This window comes from Heptranchias perlo, chromosome 6 (assembly GCF_035084215.1).
Source record: "Heptranchias perlo isolate sHepPer1 chromosome 6, sHepPer1.hap1, whole genome shotgun sequence".
Taxonomy (NCBI): domain Eukaryota; kingdom Metazoa; phylum Chordata; class Chondrichthyes; order Hexanchiformes; family Hexanchidae; genus Heptranchias; species Heptranchias perlo.
In genome coordinates this window covers 34,931,680-34,954,368 of record NC_090330.1, presented here as the reverse complement: position 1 = coordinate 34,954,368, position 22,689 = coordinate 34,931,680, and the positions used below count along the sequence as shown (strand labels likewise).

The window sequence follows — 22,689 nt, the reverse complement described above, 5'->3', positions numbered from 1 at the left end:
TCGGTCAGAGCCCTTTTTAGGGCCGTGCCTCAGTTAAATTGAAACGGTAAGCTGTGGGCACCAAACGGACACCCTGATGGAGCTCGCCAGATTCAGGCCAACCCAATTTTGGGTGGCCCAGAGGCCGCCAGGCTGGCAGCAAGGTAAATCCAGGAGGAGGATGTCGCTATCACTGAGGAGGGGTGGAGGGGTATCAGAGACAGCTTCGGCCCAGAGTATTTTTTTCTCCTTCTGGCCTGACAAAAATAATGTAAAGAATCTTACAACAACAGGTTATAGTCCAACAAATTTATTTGAAAATCACAAGCTTTCGGAGGCTTTCTCCTTCGTCAGGTGAATGTGGAAATGAAATCCTTGAACGTTTCGCATTTATATTCAGAGAACAATACCTGGTGATTACAGATAATCTTTCCAACTGCCCGTTGTCAAGGCAATCAAAGTGTTCAGACCGAGAGGTGTTACCTACAGGACCACCGAATATACAAACGGCCAGAACACAAAACAGAGAGAGAGAGAGAGGGAGAAACATTCTAAAGGAAGAGAAAGACAGAAAATGACCCGTTGTATTAAAAACAGATAACTTTTATTTGCTGGTGGGGTTACGTGTAGCGTGACATGAACCCAAGATCCCGGTTGTGGCCGTCCTCATGGGTGCGGAACTTGGCTATCAATTTCTGCTTGACGATTTTGCGTTGTCGGGTGTCTCGAAGGCCGCCTTGGAGAACGCTTGCCCGAAGATCGGAGGCTGAATGTCCTTGACTGCTGAAGTGTTCCCCGACTGGGAGGGAACCCTCCTGTCTGGCGATTGTTGTGCGGTGTCCATTCATCCGTTGTCGCAGTGTCTGCATGGTCTCGCCAATGTACCATGCTCCGGGGCATCCTTTCCTGCAACGTATGAGGTAGACAACGTTGGCCGAGTCACAGGAGTATGAACCATGTACTTGGTGGGTGGTGTCCTCTCGTGTGATGGTGGTATCTGTGTCGATGATCTGGCATGTCTTGCAGAGGTTGCCGTGGCAGGGTTGTGTGGTGTTATGGATGCTGTTCTCCTGAAAACTGGGTAATTTGCTGCGAACGATGGTCTGTTTGAGGTTGGGTGGCTGTTTGAAGGCGAGTAGTGGAGGCGTGGGGATGGCCTTAGCGAGGTGTTCGTCATCATCAATGACATGTTGAAGGCTGTGGAGAACATGGCGTAGTTTCTCCGCTGCAGGGAAGTACTGGACGACGAAGGGTACTCTGTTGGTTGGGTCCCGTGTTTGTCTTCTGAGGAGGTCTATGCGATTCTTTGCTGTGGCCCGTCGGGACTGTCGATCGACGAGTCGAGCGTCATATCCCGTTCTTACAAGGGCGTCTTTCAGCGTCTGTAGGTGTCCATCACGTTCCTCCTCGTCTGAGCAGATCCTGTGTATTCACAGGGCCTGTCCATAGGGGGTGGCCTCTTTGACGTGGTTAGGGTGGAAGCTGGAAAAGTGGAGCATCGTGAGGTTGTCCGTGGGCTTGCGGTAGAGTGAGGTGCTGAGATGCCCGTCTTTGATGGAGATTCGTGTGTCCAAGAAAGAAACCGATTCTGAGGAGTAGTCCATGGTGAGCTTGATGGTGGGATGGAATTTGTTGATGTTATCGTGTAGTCTCTTCAGTGATTCTTCGCCGTGGGTCCATAGAAAGAAAATGTCGTCGATGTATCTGGTGTATAGCGTTGGTTGGAGGTCCTGTGCAGTGAAGAAGTCCCGCTCAAATTTGTGCATGGAAATGTTGGCGTATTGGGGTGCAAATTTGGTCCCCATGGCTGTTCCGAGTGTTTGGGTAAAGAACTGGTTATCGAAGGTGAAGACATTGTGATCCAGGATGAAGCGGATGAGTTGTAGGATGGCGTCTGGAGATTGGCTGTTGTTGGTGTTGAGTACTGAGGCTGTTGCAGCGATGCTGTCATCGTGGGGGATACTGGTGTAGAGTGCCGAGACGTCCATCGTGGTGAGAAGTGTTCCTGGTTCAACTGGTCCGTGGGTACTGAGTTTTTGTGGGAAGTCTGTAGTGTCGCGACAAATGCTGGGGCTTCCCTGTACGATGGGTTTCAGGATGCCCTCGACGTATCCAGAGAGGTTCTCACACAGGGTTCCGTTGCCTGATACGATAGGACGTCCGGGTGTGTTGGCTTTGTGTATCTTTGGGAGGCAGTAGAAGTCTCCCACGCGGGGAGTACGTGGGATGAGAGCGCGTAGGATGCTTTGAAGGTCTGGATCGAAGGTCTTGATCAGTTTGTTGAGCTGGTGGGTGTGTTCTTTGGTCGGATCTGCGGGTAACCGTCTGTAGTGTTCCTGGTTGTCCAGTTGTCGGTATGTTTCTTTGCCAGCTTCTTTCCACTTTTCCAGCTTCCACCCTAACCACGTCAAAGAGGCCATCCCGTATGGACAGGCCCTGCGAATACACAGGATCTGCTCAGACGAGGAGGAACGCGATGGACACCTACAGACGCTGAAAGACGCCCTCGTAAGAACGGGATATGACGCTCGACTCATCGATCGACAGTTCCGACGGGCCACAGCGAAAAATCGCATAGACCTCCTCAGAAGACAAACACGGGACGGAACCAACAGAGTACCCTTCGTCATCCAGTACTTCCCCGGAGCGGAGAAACTACGCCATGTTCTCCGCAGCCTTCAACATGTCATCGATGACAACGCACACCTCGCTAAGGCCATCCCCACACCTCCACTACTCGCCTTCAAGCCGCCACCCAACCTCAAACAGACCATCGATCGCAGCAAATTACCCAGCTTTCAGGAGAACAGCGTCCACGACACCACACAACCCTGCCACGGCAACCTCTGCAAGACATGCCAGATCATCAACACAGATACCACCATCACACGAGAGGACACCACCCACCAGGTACATGGTTCATACTCCTGTGACTCGGCCAACGTTGTCTACCTCATACGTTGCAGGAAAGGATGCCCCGGAGCATGGTACGTTGGCGAGACCATGCAGACACTGCGACAACAGATGAACGGACACCGCGCAACAATCGCCAGACAGGAGGGTTCCCTCCCAGTCGGGGAACACTTCAGCAGTCAAGGACATTCATCCACCGATCTTCGGGTAAGCGTTCTCCAAGGCGGCCTTCGAGACACCCGACAACGCAAAATCGTCAAGCAGAAATTGATAGCCAAGTTCCGCACCCATGAGGACGGCCTCAACCGGGATCTTGGGTTCATGTCGCGCTACACGTAACCCCACCAGCAAATAAAAGTTATCTGTTTTTAATACAACGGGTCATTTTCTGTCTTTCTCTTCCTTTAGAATGTTTCTCCCTCTCTCTCTCTCTCTGTTTTGTGTTCTGGCCGTTTGTATATTCGGTGGTCCTGTAGGTTACACCTCTCGGTCTGAACACTTTGATTGCCTTGACAACGGGCAGTTGGAATGATTATCTGTAATCACCAGGTATTGTTCTCTGAATATAAATGCGAAACGTTCAAGGATTTCATTTCCACATTCACCTGACGAAGGAGAAAGCCTCCGAAAGCTTGTGATTTTCAAATAAATTTGTTGGACTATAACCTGTTGTTGTAAGATTCTTTACATTTGCCAACCCCAGTCCATCACCGGCATCTCCACATCATGACAAAAATAATGTAAGAGGTACATTTCCAGATACTCTTCGGCTCCATTTAAGTGAATCTGGTCGGAGAGCGCACGGTGCACAATCCAACCAGATCTGTCCTAAAATGGCAATCGGGGGACCTATTTACATAATAAGCCCCCGATTTGCATATTAGAAGGGGCTTACCGCCTGAAACAAGCAGGTGCTTCATCCATCTGGTGGTAGGCCCCTCTGAAAGTGGCAGTGGGCCGATAGTCAACGTTGACAGGGCAGAAAGTCTACAGACCCCATTTTGAGTCCATTACGCCCCATTAATGCCATTATCAGCAAGTCCAAATTTCCCCTTAACTCTAATTCCGCAAAAATGGTTCACCTCCTATGAGAATTAAAGTTTGCTACTATAATAGAAAATCTTTTGTATAAAGTCGGAGCACTGAATGCCTCTGTACATTAATTTTGACTGGTACTAAGTTTGAAGCCCATTTTAAAAACCACACTTGTATCTGTCTACACTGGGTTTTCTTGGATTGAACACCGAAGCCCTCAGGAATCCTACTTTAAAAATTGGAACATAGTTCGATGCGTGCCAGCAATTCTCAAACTGTGGATGAGAATCAGAAAGTCAGAAGTACAAATTATGCAGCCTCTTATTGATTGTATAAAAACCATGCTTCAGCAGAATTTGAAGTCACTAAATTGTGTTTTCAGACAAAATTACATCAGGAAAGAGAAAACGTGAGGAGGATGATCCTGTATTTGAACAAAGAGAAAACTCCTCCAATCCGTCAAGATGTCCTGTAAAAATGTTTGAGTGCTACCTCTCAAAGTGGTACGGTTAAAACCAACAGTTTTTTTTGTCTTCGTTGTACATATTCTTTTATATACTTGATTGGCTTTGCTATAAAGGAAATTGTTTTTTTAATTTGTTCTAGGGATGTGAGCATCGCTGGCAAGGCCAGCATTTATTGCCCATCGCTAGTTGCCCTGAGAAGGTGGTAAATAAATGCGGACTGTAGTTTGTAACTACTGCTGTAGTTTCCATTGAGATACAAATTGGTTCACGGCCCGAGTAGTCTGGGGTGTATCAACTTATAGCAATGTTATGGAAAACCAGAACACTGTACTAACATAGTAATAGGTGGAATTAAATTTCAAAGTAGGTTCTGCTGACAAGGGCTTTAAAAGATGGATCGACAGAGTAAAGCATGATACTCGTGAGTTTTATATTGTCAAAATGATGGTGTTGCTTTGTGGGGTGGGGGCAAGAAGAGAGAGAAAAACCACACTTTCCTCTTCAGAACCTATGGAATATACCTTTTGGAATGTGGTGAGTACTGTTATCAAAGCAAGACACATATCCACTCCCATCTTCCCTGAGAGTACATTATAGCAACACTTTAGTTTTGTTGTTTATTTTGGTAGCAGTATACAGTGCAAGCCACTAATAATGGAATGAGATGTCCATTATAAACTATGTCCAATCTAGCTGCCAGTGCCTAAAACAACAGAGAGGCTGATCTTCTGAACATATTATAACTTTAGACAAATTTTTGATTGATTTTTTTTGGTCGCTGGCCAGTCTTCAGCCTGACAAAGCCAACTGCCCTCCCTCTGTGTTCTTAGAAACAAGAAGATATCCTACCTCCTAATCCAATGCAAAGCCAGTATATTGTGTTATTTTAGATCTCCACTAATGATTTTCCACCTCTTCTGAGGACCCACTCTCATTGCCCCTCCTTGCAGACAGTTCAGGACACAGGTAGTATGGAAAGAGTGAAGTGGGTGACCTTCCATGGGAACAGCTATGGGAGACAGGAATCACAGGTGCAGGGAACCCCTGAGTTACTGGAGTTGTCCAATAGATGCATAGTGCACTGCAGTTATGAGGCGGACAGTGACTCAGCTGGAGTATAATCAGAAGGCTTAATGGAATAGTGAGAAAATATCAGGAGAAAGAGAAAGAAAGAGACTTTTTAAGTAATGAAGGATAAAAATAAGGAGGAATTTCTTCTCCCAGAGGGTCGTGAATCTTTGGAACTCTTTACCCCAAAAAGCTGTGGAGGCTGAGTCATTGAATACATTCAAGGCTGAGTTAGACAAATTTTTGATCAGCAAGGGAGTCAAAGGATATGGGGAAAGGGCGGGAAAGTGGAGTTGAGGTAAAAATCAGATCAGCCATGATCTCACTAAATGGCGAAGCAGGCTCGAGGGATCGAATGGCCTACTCCTGCTCCTATCTCATGGTCTTATGGTCTGAAATACTTTTGAGTCAGGATTGTGTGATATGTTTGTGAAAGCACAAAGCATTCAAAACAAAATTGGAGAGTTAGACTCATCACTAACTATGGAGTGATATGATATAGTAGCTATAACACAGTTGTTGCTTAGTTTTGGACAGGACTGAGAACTTAACATTCCCGGTTATAATATTTCCAGGAGAGATAGGGAGGGGGAAAAAGGGGGTGGGGTGGATGGCATTGTTACTGAAGGATTCTTTCACAGCATTAGAATATAAGGATGTCCCAGGTGATTGTATTAAACAGATCCCATATAGGATTACAAAATAGGGAGGAAACAGTACAATTTTCAGTTTGCATTACTGGCCAAGAACAGTAGAGGTGGAGATCTGCAGATAGTTGAGAGAGAGATGCAAGAACAACAGGGCAATATCGGATGACTTAACTGCCCATGATAGACTGGAATAAATGTAATGCATGTGGTTGAAATGGGGAATGCTTTTTAGAATGCATCCATGACTACTTCCTAGATCAGTATGTTTCTAGTCCAACATGAAAAGTAGCGTTACTTGATTTAGTTCTGGGAAATGAAGTCCGGCAAATAAATCGTGAGAGGCAGAGAACAATTGGGAAATAGGGACCGCAACATAGTCAGGTTCAGTATAGGAACAGAGAAGATAATAAAAGTTGAAGATAAGGGAACTGGGCAGAAAAGTTACTAAACAAGTTGACGGATCTGTAGTGGGAAATCTTCAAATATGAGATGGATGGAGTACAAAATAAAATATATTCCTGTCAGGTGAAAAGGGGATGCATCAAAAAAGAGTTTTGTGGGTGAATGGAGAGATTAAAACTAAATTGAAACTTAAAAGGGAAGCATATAACAAAATTACAACCAACAAAACTAAAGAAAATCATGAATATAGAAAATAGTTGGGAGGTGAAGAGATTAGAAGCACTAAAAGGAAATAGAAAAAAGATGATACAGAAGGAAATAGAGCTTTTGTAAGCATATAAAAAGTAAAATAACAGTTATAGACGGTAGGACTACACAGGGATGAAGAAAGGACTTTAGTTGTAGGATGACTCTCGTTATAGGTGCTATTAAATAAATAATAGCATTGTTTTTTTACAAATAATGGTTGAAGTGAGAATGTAGGTGTGCTAGAGGATGTTGGACAATTGTTAGAATCCACACTCCAAGATGAAATTTAGAGGGCATCTCGAAATGCATAAATTAATCAAAGATAGCCGGCACAGATTTGTTAAAGACAAGTTGTGTTTGACAAATTTAGTAGAGTTTTTTTTTGTAGAGGTGTCTGATCAGATAAATAAATGGAATGCAGTAGATGTGGCACATGTGCATTTTCAGTAAGCATTCAATAAGATACCTTGTTAGAAAAATTCAGGTGTATAGTATGAGGAAATGTAGCAACGTGGATAGAAAGTTGGTTGAGTGACAGGAAACAAAATTGACTGAATCACCAAAGTAGTGGAGTTTGAAATTACATAGAATGTACAGCACAGAAACAGGCCATTTGGCCCAACAGATCCATACCGTTATTTATGCTCCACACGAGCCTCCTCCTTCCCTTTATCTAATCCCATCAACATATCTTCCTATTCCTTTCTCCCTCATGTGTTTATCTAGTTTCCCCTTAAATGCATCTTTGCTAGTCGCCTCACCTACTCCTTGTGGTAGCAAGTTCCACATTCTAACCACTGACGAAAGGCCATTGACCTGAAACATTAACTCTTTTCTTTCTCCTCAGATGCTGCCTGACTTGCTGAGTATTGCCAGCATTTTCTATTTTTATTTCTAACCACACTCTGGATAAAGAAGTTTCTCCTGAATTCCCTATTGGATGTATTCGTGACTATTTCATATTTATGGCTTCTAGTTCTGGTCTTCCCCCGCAAGTGGAAACACCTTCTCTAATGATGTTTATCAGTTCACCCTTCAGTCTTTTTTCTAGAGAAAAGAGCCCCACCCTGTTCAATCTTTCCTGTTCGATATAACCTCTTAGTTCTGGTATCATCTTAGTAAATCTTTTTTGCACCTTCTCCAATGCCTCTATATCCTTTTCATAATATGTAGACCAGAACTGTTCGCAGCACTCCAAATGTGGCCTAACCAAGGATTTATACAAGTTTAACATAACTTCCCTGCTTTTCAATTCTATCCCTCTAGAAATGAACACCAGTGCTTTGTTTGCTCTTTTTTAATGGCCTCTACTCCATTTAGACTCTTATTTTCCAAGGAATATGTGGCCTCCTTATTCTTCCTACCAAAACTTGTCGAGATTGAAATTCATTTGCCAATTACACGCCTGTTATGCAAGTTTATTAACGTCTTCCTGTATTTTGCCGCAGTTCTCATCAGTATTATCTATAGCCCCAATTTGGTATTGTCCGCAAATTTTGAAATTGTACTTCCGATTCCCGAGTCCAAATTGTAAACAGTAGTCCCAGCACCATTCCTTGTGGAACACCACTTCCCACCTTTTGCCAGTCTGAGTACTCACCTTTAACCCCTACTCTCTGTTTTCTGTTTTGTAGCCAGCTTGCTATCCATTCTGCTACTTGTCTCCTGACTCCACATAGTCATGATTCTACTGTATGGTATCTTATCGAAGGCCTTTTGAAAATCCAAATATATTACATCTACCGCATTAGCCTTGTCTACACTTTCTGTTACTTCTTTAAAGGATTCATTAAGGTTGGTCAAGCATGACCTTCCCTTTTGAAATCCATGCTAACTATTCTTTATTATATTTTCAGTTTCTAGATGTTTTTCTATTTGAGTAAGGATTCCATTATCTCTCCTACCACCGACGTTAAGCTAATTGTTGTATACTTCCCTGGAATTGTTCTATCTCCCTTTTTAAACATAGGAATCACATTAGCTGTCCACCAGTCCTCTGGCAATATTCCTTTTCTAATGAATTTTTATATATATGTAATAGTGCCTCTGCTATCTCCTCCCTAACTTCTTTTAATATGCGTTGATGCAATCCATCCAGACCAGGGGTTTTATCCTCCCTTAGTTTGATTGGTTTATCAATTATCTCCCCCTTTTCTATCTTAAATATTTTTATATCTTCTTTGATCTCTTCTGATATCGAGCTCACCATGTTAGTCTCTCTGATAAATACTGAGGCAAAGTAATTATTTAATATTTCTGTATATATTCGCCGTCATTACCTGTGAGTTTATCATGTGTATCCCTTAGTGGCCCTAACCCTCTGCTGATTTTTCTTTTGTTATTTATGTCTGTTTATTTCTTTTTATATTCCTTGGTAATTTAATTTTGTAGCTTCTCTTTGCTTTAATTATTTTTTGACTTCTTTCCTAACCTTTTCATATTCCCTTTTGTCATCCTCTCCTATGTTGTCTGTGTGCTTAGTGTATACCTTTTTATTTAGTTTCAATTTTGCCCTTATTTCTGCATTCATCTATGGTGTGCCATTACTGGCTAGTTTGTTCTTGCTTTTTCTCCTGGACACTCTTGATCACCATTTTAAATGTTTCCCACTGTTGTTCTATTTCTTTGTTTGTCAGTATATCTTTCCAGTTTATTTTCCCTAGTTCCATTCTCATCCCCTTAAAATCAGTTTTTTTCCCCCCCATTTATTACTTTGGTCTTTGTCTTACTTATGTGCTTCTCAATCTTTATCTTAAACCATATTATGTTTAATATGTTCCTCTACGCTTCTCTTATCTGTTCTGGTTCATTTCCCATTACTAGATCCAGCAGTGCTTCCTCTCTTGGGCTTTTTACGTACTGGCTAAGAAAGGAGTCCTGCACACATTGTAAAAACTCCATTCCCTGTACCCCTTTACCTACTTCTTGCCAGTTTATTTGGGGGTATTTAAAATCTCCCCTGATTATTCTACATCCTTTACTCATGTCACATATTTGCTTACATATTTCTTCCACAACCTCCTTTCCACTATTAGATTGTCTGTGGTATACTCCTATTAGTGTAATCGATCCCTTATCTTTCATTTCAATCCATATGGATTCTGTTTCTATCCTGTGCTAGTTATGTCCTTTTTTTTCCCTACTGCTGTTATGTTATCTCTAATTAGTACAGCCACTCCACCCCCTTGCTTCCTTCCCTATTCTTTCTGATTGTTATAACGTGCAATATTTAGTTGCCAGTTCTGTTCTTTATGTAGCCATGTTTCAGTTATTCCTACCACATCTGGTTCCGCGCTACGGATTATTGCCACCAGTTCCCCCGTTTTATTTTGGACACTGTGCACATTGCTGTACAGGCAGTTTAATTCGTCTTTAATGGTTGCTCCTTTTACTTTATTTTTAAACAGTCCTTTTATACTTCTGTTTTATAACTGTATATGTTCCTTGACCGTTTGTTATCTTTATTCCTTACCCTGGTCTGACCTTTACACTCATCTCATGTTTCTTTTATCTTTAGGCTTTTAGGCTTTTGTTATTTCTACCAGATCCCTCCCTCACCCTCCCCCCCCCCCCACCCAATCTTGCTCGTTTAAAGTCTTATCTACCACCCTATTTATCCTTTCCGCTAGGACTCTGGTCCCATTCCGGTTTCGGTGGAGCTTGTCCCAACGGTACAGCTCCATCCTATCCTATTACTGGTTCCAGTGTCCCATGAAATGGAACACCTCCTGTGGATACCACTCTTTCAGCCACGGATCCACTTTTCTGATCTGCCAATCCTAATGCCAATTAGCACGTGGCTCAGGTAGTAATCCTGAGATTACCACCTGTGAGCTCCTGCTTTTTAATTTAGTTCCTAGCTTCTGATATTCCCTTCGCAGGACCACCTCCTTGTTCGTTCTTAAGTCATTGGTGCCGACATGGACCATGACAACTGGATCCTCCCCCTTCCTTTCCATGTTCCTCTCCAGTTGGTCAGAGATATCCTTTACCCTTGCACCAGTTAGGCAAAACACCCACCTGGACTCTCGTTCGCGAGTGAAGAGGACAGCATCTATCTCCCTGATTATAGAATCCCCTATGAATACAACCTATTCTAATCCCACCCACCCACCCTCACCTTGGACTGCCCCATGCTGCACGGTGCCCTGGTTAGAAATGGTGTGACTAATCTGGAATTGGTGAAATGCTCCAGAAATGTCAGAATAAACCAGTATTCCTGTCCACCACATTTCTTGCATTTATATAGAGCTTGTCTCAGCCTCATGATGTCCCAAAGTGCTTCACAGCCAATGAGTTAGTTTTGAAATATAGTCACTGTTGTTATGTAGGCAGACACAGGAGCCAATTTACACATAGCAAGGTCCCACAAAAAAAAATGAAATAAATGACCAGTTAATTTGTTTTGGTGGGATTGATGAGGGCTGAATGGGGACCAGGATGCTGGAAGAACTCCCTCCAATGAAAACCATGGGATCTTTTATATCCACCTGAACAGGCAGACAGGGCCTCCGTTTAACATCACAGCCAAATTACAGCACTTCTCAGTACTGCACTGAAGTATCAGCCTTGATATGCGCTCAAGTCCTCCATTGAGACTTGAAATCACAACCTTCTAACTCAGAAGCAAGAGTATTAATACTGTGCCAAGCAGGCATAGGTTTTAATGCATTTTAGAATCATACCATCTTACAGCACAGAAAGAGGCCATTTGGCCCACCTTTGAAAGAGCTATCCAATTAGTCCCACTCCCATGGTCTTTCCCTATAGCCCTGCAAATTTTTCCTTATCAAGTATATATCCAATTCCCTTTTGAAAGTACATATTAAATGTGCATCCACCACCCTTTCAGGCAATTTGGATTTTTCATTTTATCCTATTTACCCAATTGTATAGACAAACTTCATCCATTATAAGTGAAGTGCACTGTATCTAGAATATAAATGGGGGATGTGAGAAGAATTGGGTGGGTCTTTACTGATTTTATTCTCAATCTATTCTACATTTGACTCCGTTTTATGTTTTTTTTTGTTCTGTAGTCCTCAAAATCTACAACAAAGAACAGACCTCTTTTATCTGCAGCCAGAACACTCCAGTGCCCCTGATAGTCCGATTTGGTACTCCAGTACCCCTTTGAACCGCAACATCTTGGAAAATATGCTTGTACGGATTCTTGTGATCAAAGACATATATGAAGAAAATGAAAGGGACAGTTCTGAAGTAGATGAAGATGATATTGATTGAAATTTCTCTACAATAGTGGCACTGCAGTTGTACAAAGAATCATGACACTGTAATGTCAGGCCACTAGAATTTAATACAGGAAAAACAATGGTGTGCGTTTCCTGGAATGGCCCTCTATAACTGAGCTTGTAGCAACATACCCAGATTGGGTATTATGTAAATAACCCTAAATGAGAGGAGAATAGCAGACGTTAGCAATCTCCTTAGTGATTTTTAGGATATGTATACTTCAAAACAATTGCTCTCACTTAAGTTTTTTTTAAAAGATTATTTATTGAATTGGTTTGTTGTCGGAAAGCATTTCCATTTGTAACTTTTTACATTACAAACTAAGGATCTCAAATGTGTCATGTGTAATTTTTTTTCTCATTTGAGAAATTTGCATTAAAACAAACTACAGTGTTTTGAAATTTCCCTACAGAAGGGATGGTTTTAATGGGTGCTATCTCCACCAGATAGGTGTGCATCTATGTAATTAATATAGTCTTAGCACTATAAAATAAATTTAGAACTAGCCTCCTGATGGTTGTCCTTCCACAAATGTACCAGTTGGTGGAGTTTTCACCACAGATTCTGTAAGCATTAATTATTTGTTAAGCTGATGGTGCAGTCTATTTTAATTCTCTGTAAAATAACTGGTTTTATGGAAAGAAGACCTGAAATAAAGAATTAAGAGGATTACTGAATACTGGCTGAATGTCATAGTGGAAGAAAAACTGAATAACCTCAAGAGAGGCATCTATACATTCTGACGCTGTGGAGAGGAAAACAAATTAAATATGATTGGTTAATATTGTTCAGCTGCTTGATTTACAATAATTAAATACAATCAAAGGTACAGTATACCCATTATGAATAGTTCAAGTACAGTATTTCACATGTTTGGTAACTTGCATTGGACTGATTCAAAGATAACAGTTCCTGTCTCCATGTGCCTTTGTCGTTCCTCTCTGGTCCTCTCACTCCAAGGGCTTCCTGTTTTGGAGCTTACTGTTGTTATGATTTTTGTTGCCTTACTGCACTGAGTACTTAGAGCTTTATGTTTTTACATGTGTACTTGTTTTTACATATTTGCATCAATGTTCTGTGTTCACCTGCAGTAGAACTGAGGTGCAATACCATAAGGAGGGGCTGGGGAGAGGACACATAGTGAAGTCTGGTGCCTGTTTGATACAAATCGCTTATAAGGGAGAGTGGCCATTATTCTCCCTCTCCCTCCTTCCACCCCACATTTAGATGGTGGACTTTTCTTTTATGCGGAGGCTTTACTTACATCCAAGTATAGGGCAGACGAAAAGAACTGAGATGCAATGCTATAACAGGGCCTCGTATGCTGTGGGTACATCATTAAGCAACATAAGAACAAAAATTGTGAATTGATGCTCCTGAGTTGGGAACAGTTTGCAGCAGGATATCCATTCTAATGTCCTTTAGGGAAGGAAACCTGCTGTCCTTGCCTGATCTGGCCTATATGTGTCTGCAGACCCGCAGCAATGTGGTTGATTCTTAATCGCCCTCTGAAATGGCCTAGCAAGCCACTCAGTTGTTCAAGAAGGTGGCTCACCACCATCTTCTGAAGGTCAATTAGGGATGGGCAATAAACGCTGGCCCTGCCAGCGACGCCCATATCCCATGAACAAATAAAAAAAATCCATTTGACACCTTGCACATGGACATTCCTGCATGAATTTCCAGGTTCGGCCCTAATTATGTACACACAGCGAACTCTCGCCCACAGAGTGGGCCACCTGTAGGAGCTTGAACAAATGTAGGCAGGTTTTACAAATTTCACAGGTCTTAGATTAGATTTTTTTGGGTTTCAGTATCACCAGGCACTCATAAGTAGACCCTGTGTCAACTGTGATCCAAAATGTAAATTTAACCCAGTATCTACCTAAATGATAGCGAGGCTGGGGGCATACCGTCGAACCCTAGTTTGTAGCAGCTACTGTATATCTCACACCTGCTGCCATTTGTGTTTTCCTGCCTTTTATGGAAGGTGGACTGAAAAACACTAGCGAGACAAAATAGAATTATAAACCAATTGGTTTATTTTATATAAAATACATAAATTAACAGAATTTAGGTTTCACATTGAGATTCATCATTTTCCTACAAATTGCGAAAATGCTGGAATCCATTATTAAGGAAGTGGTAACAGGGCACTTAAAATCATAAAATGATTAGGCAAAGTCAACATGGTTTTATGAAAGGGAAATCGTGTTTGACAAATTTATTAGAGTTTTTTGAGCATGTAACTAGCAGGGTAGATAAGGGGAAACCAATGGATGCAATATATTTGCATTTTCAAAAGGCATTCGATAAGGTGCTACATAAAAGCTGTTAAGCAAGATCAGGGCTCATGGGGTTTGGGGGTAATATATTAGCATGGATAGAGGATTGGTTAACGGGCAGAAAACAGAAAGTAGGGATAAACGGGTCATTCTCAGGTTGGCAGGCTGTAACTAGTGGAGTGCTGCAAGGATCAGTGCTTGGGCCTCAGCTATTTAAAATCTATATTAATGACTTCGATGAAGGGACGGTGTGTAATGTATCCATATTGCTGATGATACAAATGATAAAAGGTGGGAAAGTAAGCTGCGAGGATGACACAAAGAGTCTGCAAAGGGATATAAACAGGTTAGGTGAGTGGGCAAGAAGGTGGCAGATGGAGTATAATGTGGGGAAATGTGAAGTTACTCAATTTGGTAGGAAGAATAGAAAAACAGAATTTTTTAAATGGTGAGAAACTATTAAATGTTGGTGTTCAAGAGATTTGTGTGTCCTCGTACAAGAAACACAAAAAGTTAGCATGCAGGTACAGGAAGCAATTAGGAAGGCAAATGGCATGTTGGCCTTTAGAGCAAGGAGGTTGGAGTAAAGGAGTAAGTAAGTATTTACTAGAATTGTACAGGACTTTGGTGAGATTTTACCTGGAGTACTGTGTACAGCTTTTCTCCTTACCTAAGGAAGGATATACTTGCCTTGGAGGCAGTGCAACAAAGGTTCACCAGATTAATTCCTGGGATGAGAGGGTTGTCCTATGAGGAGAGATTGAGTAGAATGGGCCTATACTCTCTGGACTTTAGTCAAATGAGAGGTGATCTCATTGAAACATACAAGATTCTGAAGGGGCTTGGGAGGGTAGATGCTGAGAGATTTCCCCTGGCTGAAAAGTCTAGAACTAGGGGGCATAGTCTCAGGATAAGGGGTCAGCCATTTAAGACAGAGATGAGGAGGAATTTCTTCACACAGAGGGTTGTGAATCTTTGGAATTCTCTACCCCATAGGCCTGTGGATTCTGAGTCATTGAATATGTTCAAGGTTGAAATAGATAGATTTTTGGACTCTTGGGGCGGATCAAGGGATATGGGGATCGGGCGGGAAAGTGGAGTTGAGGTCGAAGATCAGCCATCATCTTATTGAATGGCGGAGCAGGCTCGAGGGGGCCGAATGGCCTACTTCTGCTCCTATTATGTTCTTATTCTTCTACAAATTAAAACTTTACTCTATTTCCATTCTCGGCAGGAACTCACTTTGGAACTAATTTGAAGCCAGCTGGTCATATCTTTCTATAGTCTTTACTTGTTTGTATACCAACCTAGAATGTCTCTGCATTTATCTCACTGACTAAACCTTTATGAAACACTGGTTAGGCCCCAGCTGGAGTATTGTGTTCAATTCTGGGCACCACACTTTAGGAAGAATGTCAAGGCCTTGGAGTGGGTGTAGAGGAGATTTACTAGAATGGTACTAGGGATGCAGGACTTCAGTTATGTCGAGAGACTAGAGAAGCTGGGATTGTTCTCCTTAGAGCAACGAAGGCTAATGGGGAGATTTGATAGAGATGTTCAAGATCATGAAGGGTTTTGATCGAGTAAATAAAAAACTTTCCAGTGGCAAAAGCGTCAGTAACCAGAGGACACAGATTTAAGGTAATTGGCAAAAGATCATGAAGGGTTTTGATCGAGTAAATAAAAAACTGTTTCCAGTGGCAAAAGGGTCAGTAACCAGAGGACACAGATTTAAGGTAATTGGCAAAAGAACCAAAGGTAACATTACACAGTGAATTGTTATAATCTGGAATGCACAGCCTGAAAGGGTGGTGGAAGCAGATTCAATAGTAACTTTCAAAAGGGAATTGGATAAGTACTTGAAGGGAAAAAAGTTGCAGGGCTATGGGGAAAAAGCAGGGGAGTGGGAGTAATTGGACAGCTTTCAAAGCCTGCTTATAAAAGAAGATTGTTGTTTGAGCATAATTGTCTACTGTAGTCATTTAAGTATTTCAAAACACCTTGCAAGGAATTGCTAGGAGTGTGGAAGAGTGCACTAGCCAATCTAGAATTGTGCAGAAAGGCTTTTCTGCATTGCTGTTTACCCTGGAGTGTATGCCAACTAGGGGCATCTGCATTGCAACTCCAAGTAGCTGAGGTGCTATGCCCAGCTGTAGTATCTCTTGTAAATGCTCACACTCCTGCTTATAGAGGCCTTGGGTGCCAATCTACAATGGACTCTCTAGTCTAGCTTCATTGTGCTGGCCAATCAGATTGAAAGAATCTTGAGGCAGGCCTTCTCTGACCAGCGATTTGTTGCCAAGCAGATCAGTGGCTATGCTTCAGGAGTGGATCACAGCAAGGGAATGAATGAAACTGCTGTCTCTCAAGCTGATACCACATCCGGCCCCTATGCAAATTAGAGTAGCTATATCTGAAAACAGGTAGGGCCATCTCAGCCCCAAACAGCCCCCACTAACACCCAGACGCCACCTCTGGGAAGTTACTTAGAAGTCACAGGTTAGGAGAAAAATAAACACACACATGCTATCATTAAGGAGAAGCATTGGGAGGAAAAAATATAAATAGCAGCAGAAAATGGGGAAATAAATTGGTTGCGCTTTATTTGACCTTTGCCCAGAGAATTTCTTTCTGTGCAGAATAAGGTTTCAGCACAGCAAAGGATGTGCATGGGTGATAGTTGAGGTACAGCAGAGAACAATGTTAATGATGGTCTTTTGGGCTATTTGAGTGCATGTGGATAAGTGTTATTTAAAAAGCAAGTTAGGCACAATGCTGTCTCCTGTGAGGAATCACACAATAGAACGCCTGGTTTGCACAAGTGTTTCTTCAGGGACATTCTCTTGATCTGTGTCCATTTCTTGCTCTGGCCAGTAGCCTCCTCCTCCATGTTTGGCCTCTTTGTACTGCAACACTGCAACAGATGGTAATGACCGTGGATACTTTCAGTCTGTCAAGGCATCTGCAGCATTGCTTTAAAATACTAATGATAAGCTTCATAAGAATCCCTGAAGCTACATGGGCATGGTCATAATCATGCTGTGCTTCTGTCTGTGATTGGTATAAGGGTGTCATTAACTGTTGCTGAAGAGGTTAACCTTTGTCTCTGAGTAGCTATCCTTATAGTTTGCCTTTATCTTCAAATAAGGGTGACACAAATCATTATCTTAGAATGAAAACATTGGGACTGTTGCCTAGAAAGCATGCATTGATCTCCATGATTCAGTGTTCCTGATTGCTCACCAACTGCAAAATGATGTATCCAGAGGCCTAGATTGCCACATGTGTAATATGGGGAAATGTGAGGTTATTTACTTTGGTAGGAAGAATAGAAAACAAAATATTTTTTAAATGGTGAGAAACTATTAAATGTTGGTGTTCAGAGAGATTTGGGTGTCCTTGTGCACAAAACACAGAAAGTTAACATGCAAGTACAACAAGCAATTAGGAAGGCAAATGGTATGTTGGCCTTTATTGCAAGGGGGTTGAATTACAAGAGTAATGAAGTCTTGCTGCAATTGTATAGGGCTTTGGTGAGACCACACCTGGAGTACATTGTACAGTTTTGGTCTCCTTACCTAAGGAAGGATATACTTGCCTTAGAGGCGGTGCAAGGAAGATTCACGAGATTGATTCCTGGGATGAGGGGGTTGTTCTATGAGAAGAGATTGAGTAGAATGGGCCTATACTCTGACGTTTAGAAGAATGAGATAGTATCTGCTTCTATCACAAACTCCAATTCCAACAACGTTCACCTGAGGAAGGAGGAAGCCTCCGAAAGCTTGTGAATTTAAAATAAAATTGCTGGACTATAACTTGGTGTTGTAAAATTGTTTACAAAACTCCAATAGTGCATTCTACAGCCTCACAACTTTCTTTTTAAAAAAAAAGTTTCCCTTGCTCTCTGTCCTGAATCTCTCACATTTAATCTTATCTCTTTGTCCCCTCAATAACTCAAAACAGTCTGTTTCTATCTATGTTGTCCCATTCCTTCATAATTTTAAACAGCGCTTATTACCTCATAATCTACATTGTTCTACTGAAAATAGTCTTTCTTTTTCAATTTGTATTTCTACATACCAAGCAGCATCCTGGTAAAACTGCTGTACCCTCTATATGATTGAGATTTTCAATTAATAAGATTCAAATGTAGAGGATCAGTTAGGGATATTTCTATTGAGATACGACAACAGACAAACGGATGTGAGTATAAACTGAGCAGTTGTAAATTCAGGCTAGATGTAAGGAAATATTACTTTACTGAGAGGTGGTCAATTTTTGGCTTAGTTCTCTTCAATGCAAAATTGGATGAGTATCTGGAAGAAAAACACATCACATAACTGCTAGGGCAACAGGTCGATGGACCAGTGGTCTCTTCCAGTCTTGAGATTTTCTATGCTTCACCTGTTTGTTACCTCTACATTACACACATTGCAGATGACAGTAGCATTTTGGGTTTGATAAATGTAGGCATAGATTGCTTGGGTATTGGGTGCAGCAATCTGCTTTTGATGCATTTGGATTTCACTGGTATCCCTTTTGTCGTCTTTGTCCTGTTCCATTAAACTCAATGCCTGTAACTTACAATCCAATTGCAGCAGCAATTTATGAAGCAGTCCAGCTTTAAGAAATTATTTGCTGAAGAAACAATGTGATTGGTCTTTGATTACTCATTATAAGTGGGCACACTATGTACACAGTTTAAACTAGGATTTTGAGCAGGAGCCAATTATTGATTAGTTTATATAAGAGGTATTTAAATGAAGCTCTCACAAATTCTGCACCAGGGCAAACAACACTGGCAGACAACCCAGTTGTGGAATTTGGGTGATGCGCTAGAACAGAGATTACTAATTTTTTTTTTTTTGCAGAGCCTCCCTTGGGAGATTCATGTCCCATGCATACAGCGCTCTTTCTAAGAAACAGCATTTTGCACAAAATAAAAGAATCTTATGTTCTCGGTTAACATAACAAACTGTTTAAGACAGCAAGCAACATAAACGGCACAGTACTAGTACTAAACTATTGAATAAACTTGAGCATAAACGAACACTTGATGACTCGCCCTTATCTCAGAGTGAGTAGGATGAGCCTGTTTGCTGCTTGCGCATAATTTGTGTAATCTCATTTTCGACCACAAATCAGTTTCTACATTCAAGCGGCTTCCAAACCCTGGATGTCTTTCCAGACCTCAACAAGTTTATAATTGAATTGCATAAAAATGAGATCTTGTGAAACTGACCATTCCACACTGAATAAAATCAGGCTTTTAGTAATATTTCATTATCCCTGAAATGAAAAGTACTGTTAGACGTGTTTGCAAGTCTTTTACCCCATTTTATATTCACAAACGAGCTTGTCATAGAAAAACACTATTAAGCCCATATTAATAAATTGTCTGGTTTCATGTTACACTTTATCACCTGCATTAAATGTATTTCCCCATTCTAAATTGCCTTGTACCTCCTTTTGCTGTAACCACATTACTTAACAGATAATATAATGTAAAATGTTTGTATGATAAAGTCGCTCCAGCACGCATCGCATTTGCTACCCATATCCGTGGATGATTCAGTGGAAGCCCCGCTCCTGGAGACTGCCTGTCTGTCCCTGCTCCATCAAAACCAGCAAGAAACCACGCAAAAACAGGAAAAGTGACCAAAAGCCCAGAAAGCAGCAAATCTGATTTGGCTGACAACCCGAGTGTGGGGGAGCGAGTAAATAAAGTTCCAACTCCTTGCACCCCCTTCCCGCAGAGGTTTGTGAACCTCTGCACTGGAAGATCGGGGAGTCAGCAAGTTCAGAAACTCTCAATTTCCTGGCACCTGTGCACCCAATTCCCGCCAGTGTAACTTTCTGCAGTTTGGAAATACTACCCATTGTTATCTGAGGTATGAGAAATGTTTCAAGATATTTTTCTTGTACAGCTGTGCTGAATTCAGCATGTTGATTTCATAAAGATTTCACTCAAATCTTTAGATGTTTGTTTCTAAATATATGTATATATACAAAACAGGCTTAAATATTTTTAATTTAACATCCCTAGTGTTAGGACTATTAGTGTGATGCCTCCCCCATTTTTTCTGAATTGTAAGTTCATTTATTTTATTGAACATTTTCAACCTTCTACAACTTCAGTACAGGCAATATGCTGGTCTGTGGTCAACAGCAGTGGCCTTAACTACACCATAAGTCAGTCACTATAATGTACATCCACCTGTCAACTGGTTTATAATACCTCATTGATTGAATGAACTTCTTATCTAAAACATTCCTATTCAAGCATTTTAAAATGTATTTAGTCAATACAAAACACATAAAAGAGTAACAGATTGGTTTAATAATGCATTTCGGAATTAAGAATAGGGAAAAGAAAATACACTTTAAACGGTAAAAATTTTAATTTTACCCGGTGAGAATGTGGAACTCACTACCACATGGAATGGTTGAGGTGAATAGCATAGATGCATTTAAGGGGAAGCTGGATAAGCACATGAGGGAGAAATGAATATGTTGATGGGGTGAGATGAAGTACGGTGGGAGGAGGATCATAAACACCGGCATAGACCTGGACCGAATGGCCTGTTTCTGTGCTGTAAATTCTATGTAATGTTGGACACCTAGTGAGAATAAGGTACAAACAACATTTTATGGCTAATTATTTGTTCAATTATATTGTGTTTCTTTCATCAGTAAGTGATTTTACTATTGAATGGATAAATTAGTCTTTATTAATCCAGGAGCCTTGAAAATCCAGCGCAATTTTGCACAAGATATAGAATGATGGCTACCATGATGTTTAAATGCCCAATCAATCATATTTAAGATCTTTGATGAATACCGAAATGAAAACTTTTACCCCTACTGCTGTAAACTGTTTCCATGTTACCAGAACCCTGTTAAATCCTGTTGGAAGCAGCATAGTAAACATATTCATGAAAGGATATAATAGTTGATTGTGATATCCACGAAACCCAATTACCACTTCATATAATTCGGAGAAGCCTTTTTAAAAGAAAAAATTTGTATTAACAGAACTTCATTAATATATCAGAAATTTTCTTCAGCACATTTGCAATTAGTGATCTATAACATATGTGCTCAGTTTTGTATTCATTCCTTAAGCAGTGCTAACCCACTAAGGGACTATTTGTGTGATAGTGCAAGCACGGATGCGTGTAGGAAGTTCCCACCCATATAAGTGGCCTCTGAAGTTACTAGGAGCTCTGCAATTTATTGAAGAAAGTTTAAAGGGTTAGTATAAAGTTTCATTCAGCAGTTTTTAGGCCAGAAATGGCTTGTTTCTCTTTTTTGTGTTTTTTTTCGACTAACATTTGGGGTGCCAGTGGTTTTAATTTTTTTTGTTGCCCCCAATATCATTACTGACATCAATAGGTTTTCCAATGGAAATTTCCTATCTGAGGTGTTTGAAGGAAGAAGAAGAGGATCAATAAAGAGATACCAGGCTGGACAAAAGGTGTTCTGTGCTCACCTGGTGCCTGCACATCCTCATCTGCAGACAGAGATGAACATATATCATTTTGGCAGATGATTAGTGTGTGCAGAGGCTCCAACTCTCTAGGTAGGTTATGACAGCAGGCCTGATGGCATATATGTGTGAATGCCTGACTAACGATTATGCTGGATGGTTTTCAGAAGTACCCCAATCACAACATGTCATGCTTTACGTAGTACTGCCTGAAAGAAGACATGCCAAGGTGATAATCAGCAAGCAAAGTCCATTTGTCTGCACCCACCAAGATGCCATCAATTATATTTGCAGGCATTATTAGAATGATTGTCTTCCCAGTGTTTGGGTCAGCAGAACGACAGATGTAGGATTGTGCCATCTGTTGTAAGGACATCTGCTGTTAAATTGCACCATAGAGCTAGCAGATCCAGTGACAGTAATGCCCAGTTGTGTCCTTAAACTTGTCAACACCATCTTCCACATATACTCTAATGTTGACGTATGCGTAGGTGCCGTGGAGTGGCCCAGAGATTGACCCTCTTTGAAGCCACCTCATTCCACTTAAGCTGTCAAATAGGGTCAAGTTCTGGGCTTCTCCATCACATACCTGTAGATTTACATACATTGGGCTCCTTTCCCTTTTTGACCATCACTTTTAATTCCCCATCTCTTCAGCCTTGGCAAAGTCTGCCAATGGATTGAGATACCTTTAAAGCTTTCAGAATTTTTGCTGTCTCTGTTGGTACATAAAATCATACCTGAGATCCTTTATACTTGTTGGTCTTCACTTACATTGGAGACAAATTGATGTATAGCAAGAAATCTTTTGGAGATCAGATGTCTGTACCATCAGAGAAGTGCAAGCAGCTGAAAGCAGCTGCTATCAGACATACTGGGAGACTCGCAGCAGGGGCTTC

General features: G+C 41.3%; 1 protein-coding gene across 3 annotated transcripts in view; it reads left to right on the top strand.

Moving 5' to 3' along the window:
- zmym2 (zinc finger, MYM-type 2) overlaps positions 1-12,798 on the top strand; it is a 114,895-nt gene extending 102,097 nt beyond the window's left edge. For 2 of the 3 annotated variants that reach the window (XM_067986093.1, XM_067986092.1), the window contains 2 exons: positions 4,310-4,430; positions 11,803-12,798. In XM_067986093.1, the coding sequence (XP_067842194.1) occupies positions 4,310-4,430; positions 11,803-12,007 (326 nt within the window). In that variant the 3' untranslated portion in view covers positions 12,008-12,798. The remainder of the gene's footprint in view (positions 1-4,309; positions 4,431-11,802) is intronic. The other variant, XM_067986094.1, reaches the window with a different exon arrangement.
- Positions 12,799-22,689: the final 9,891 nt, after the last annotated feature.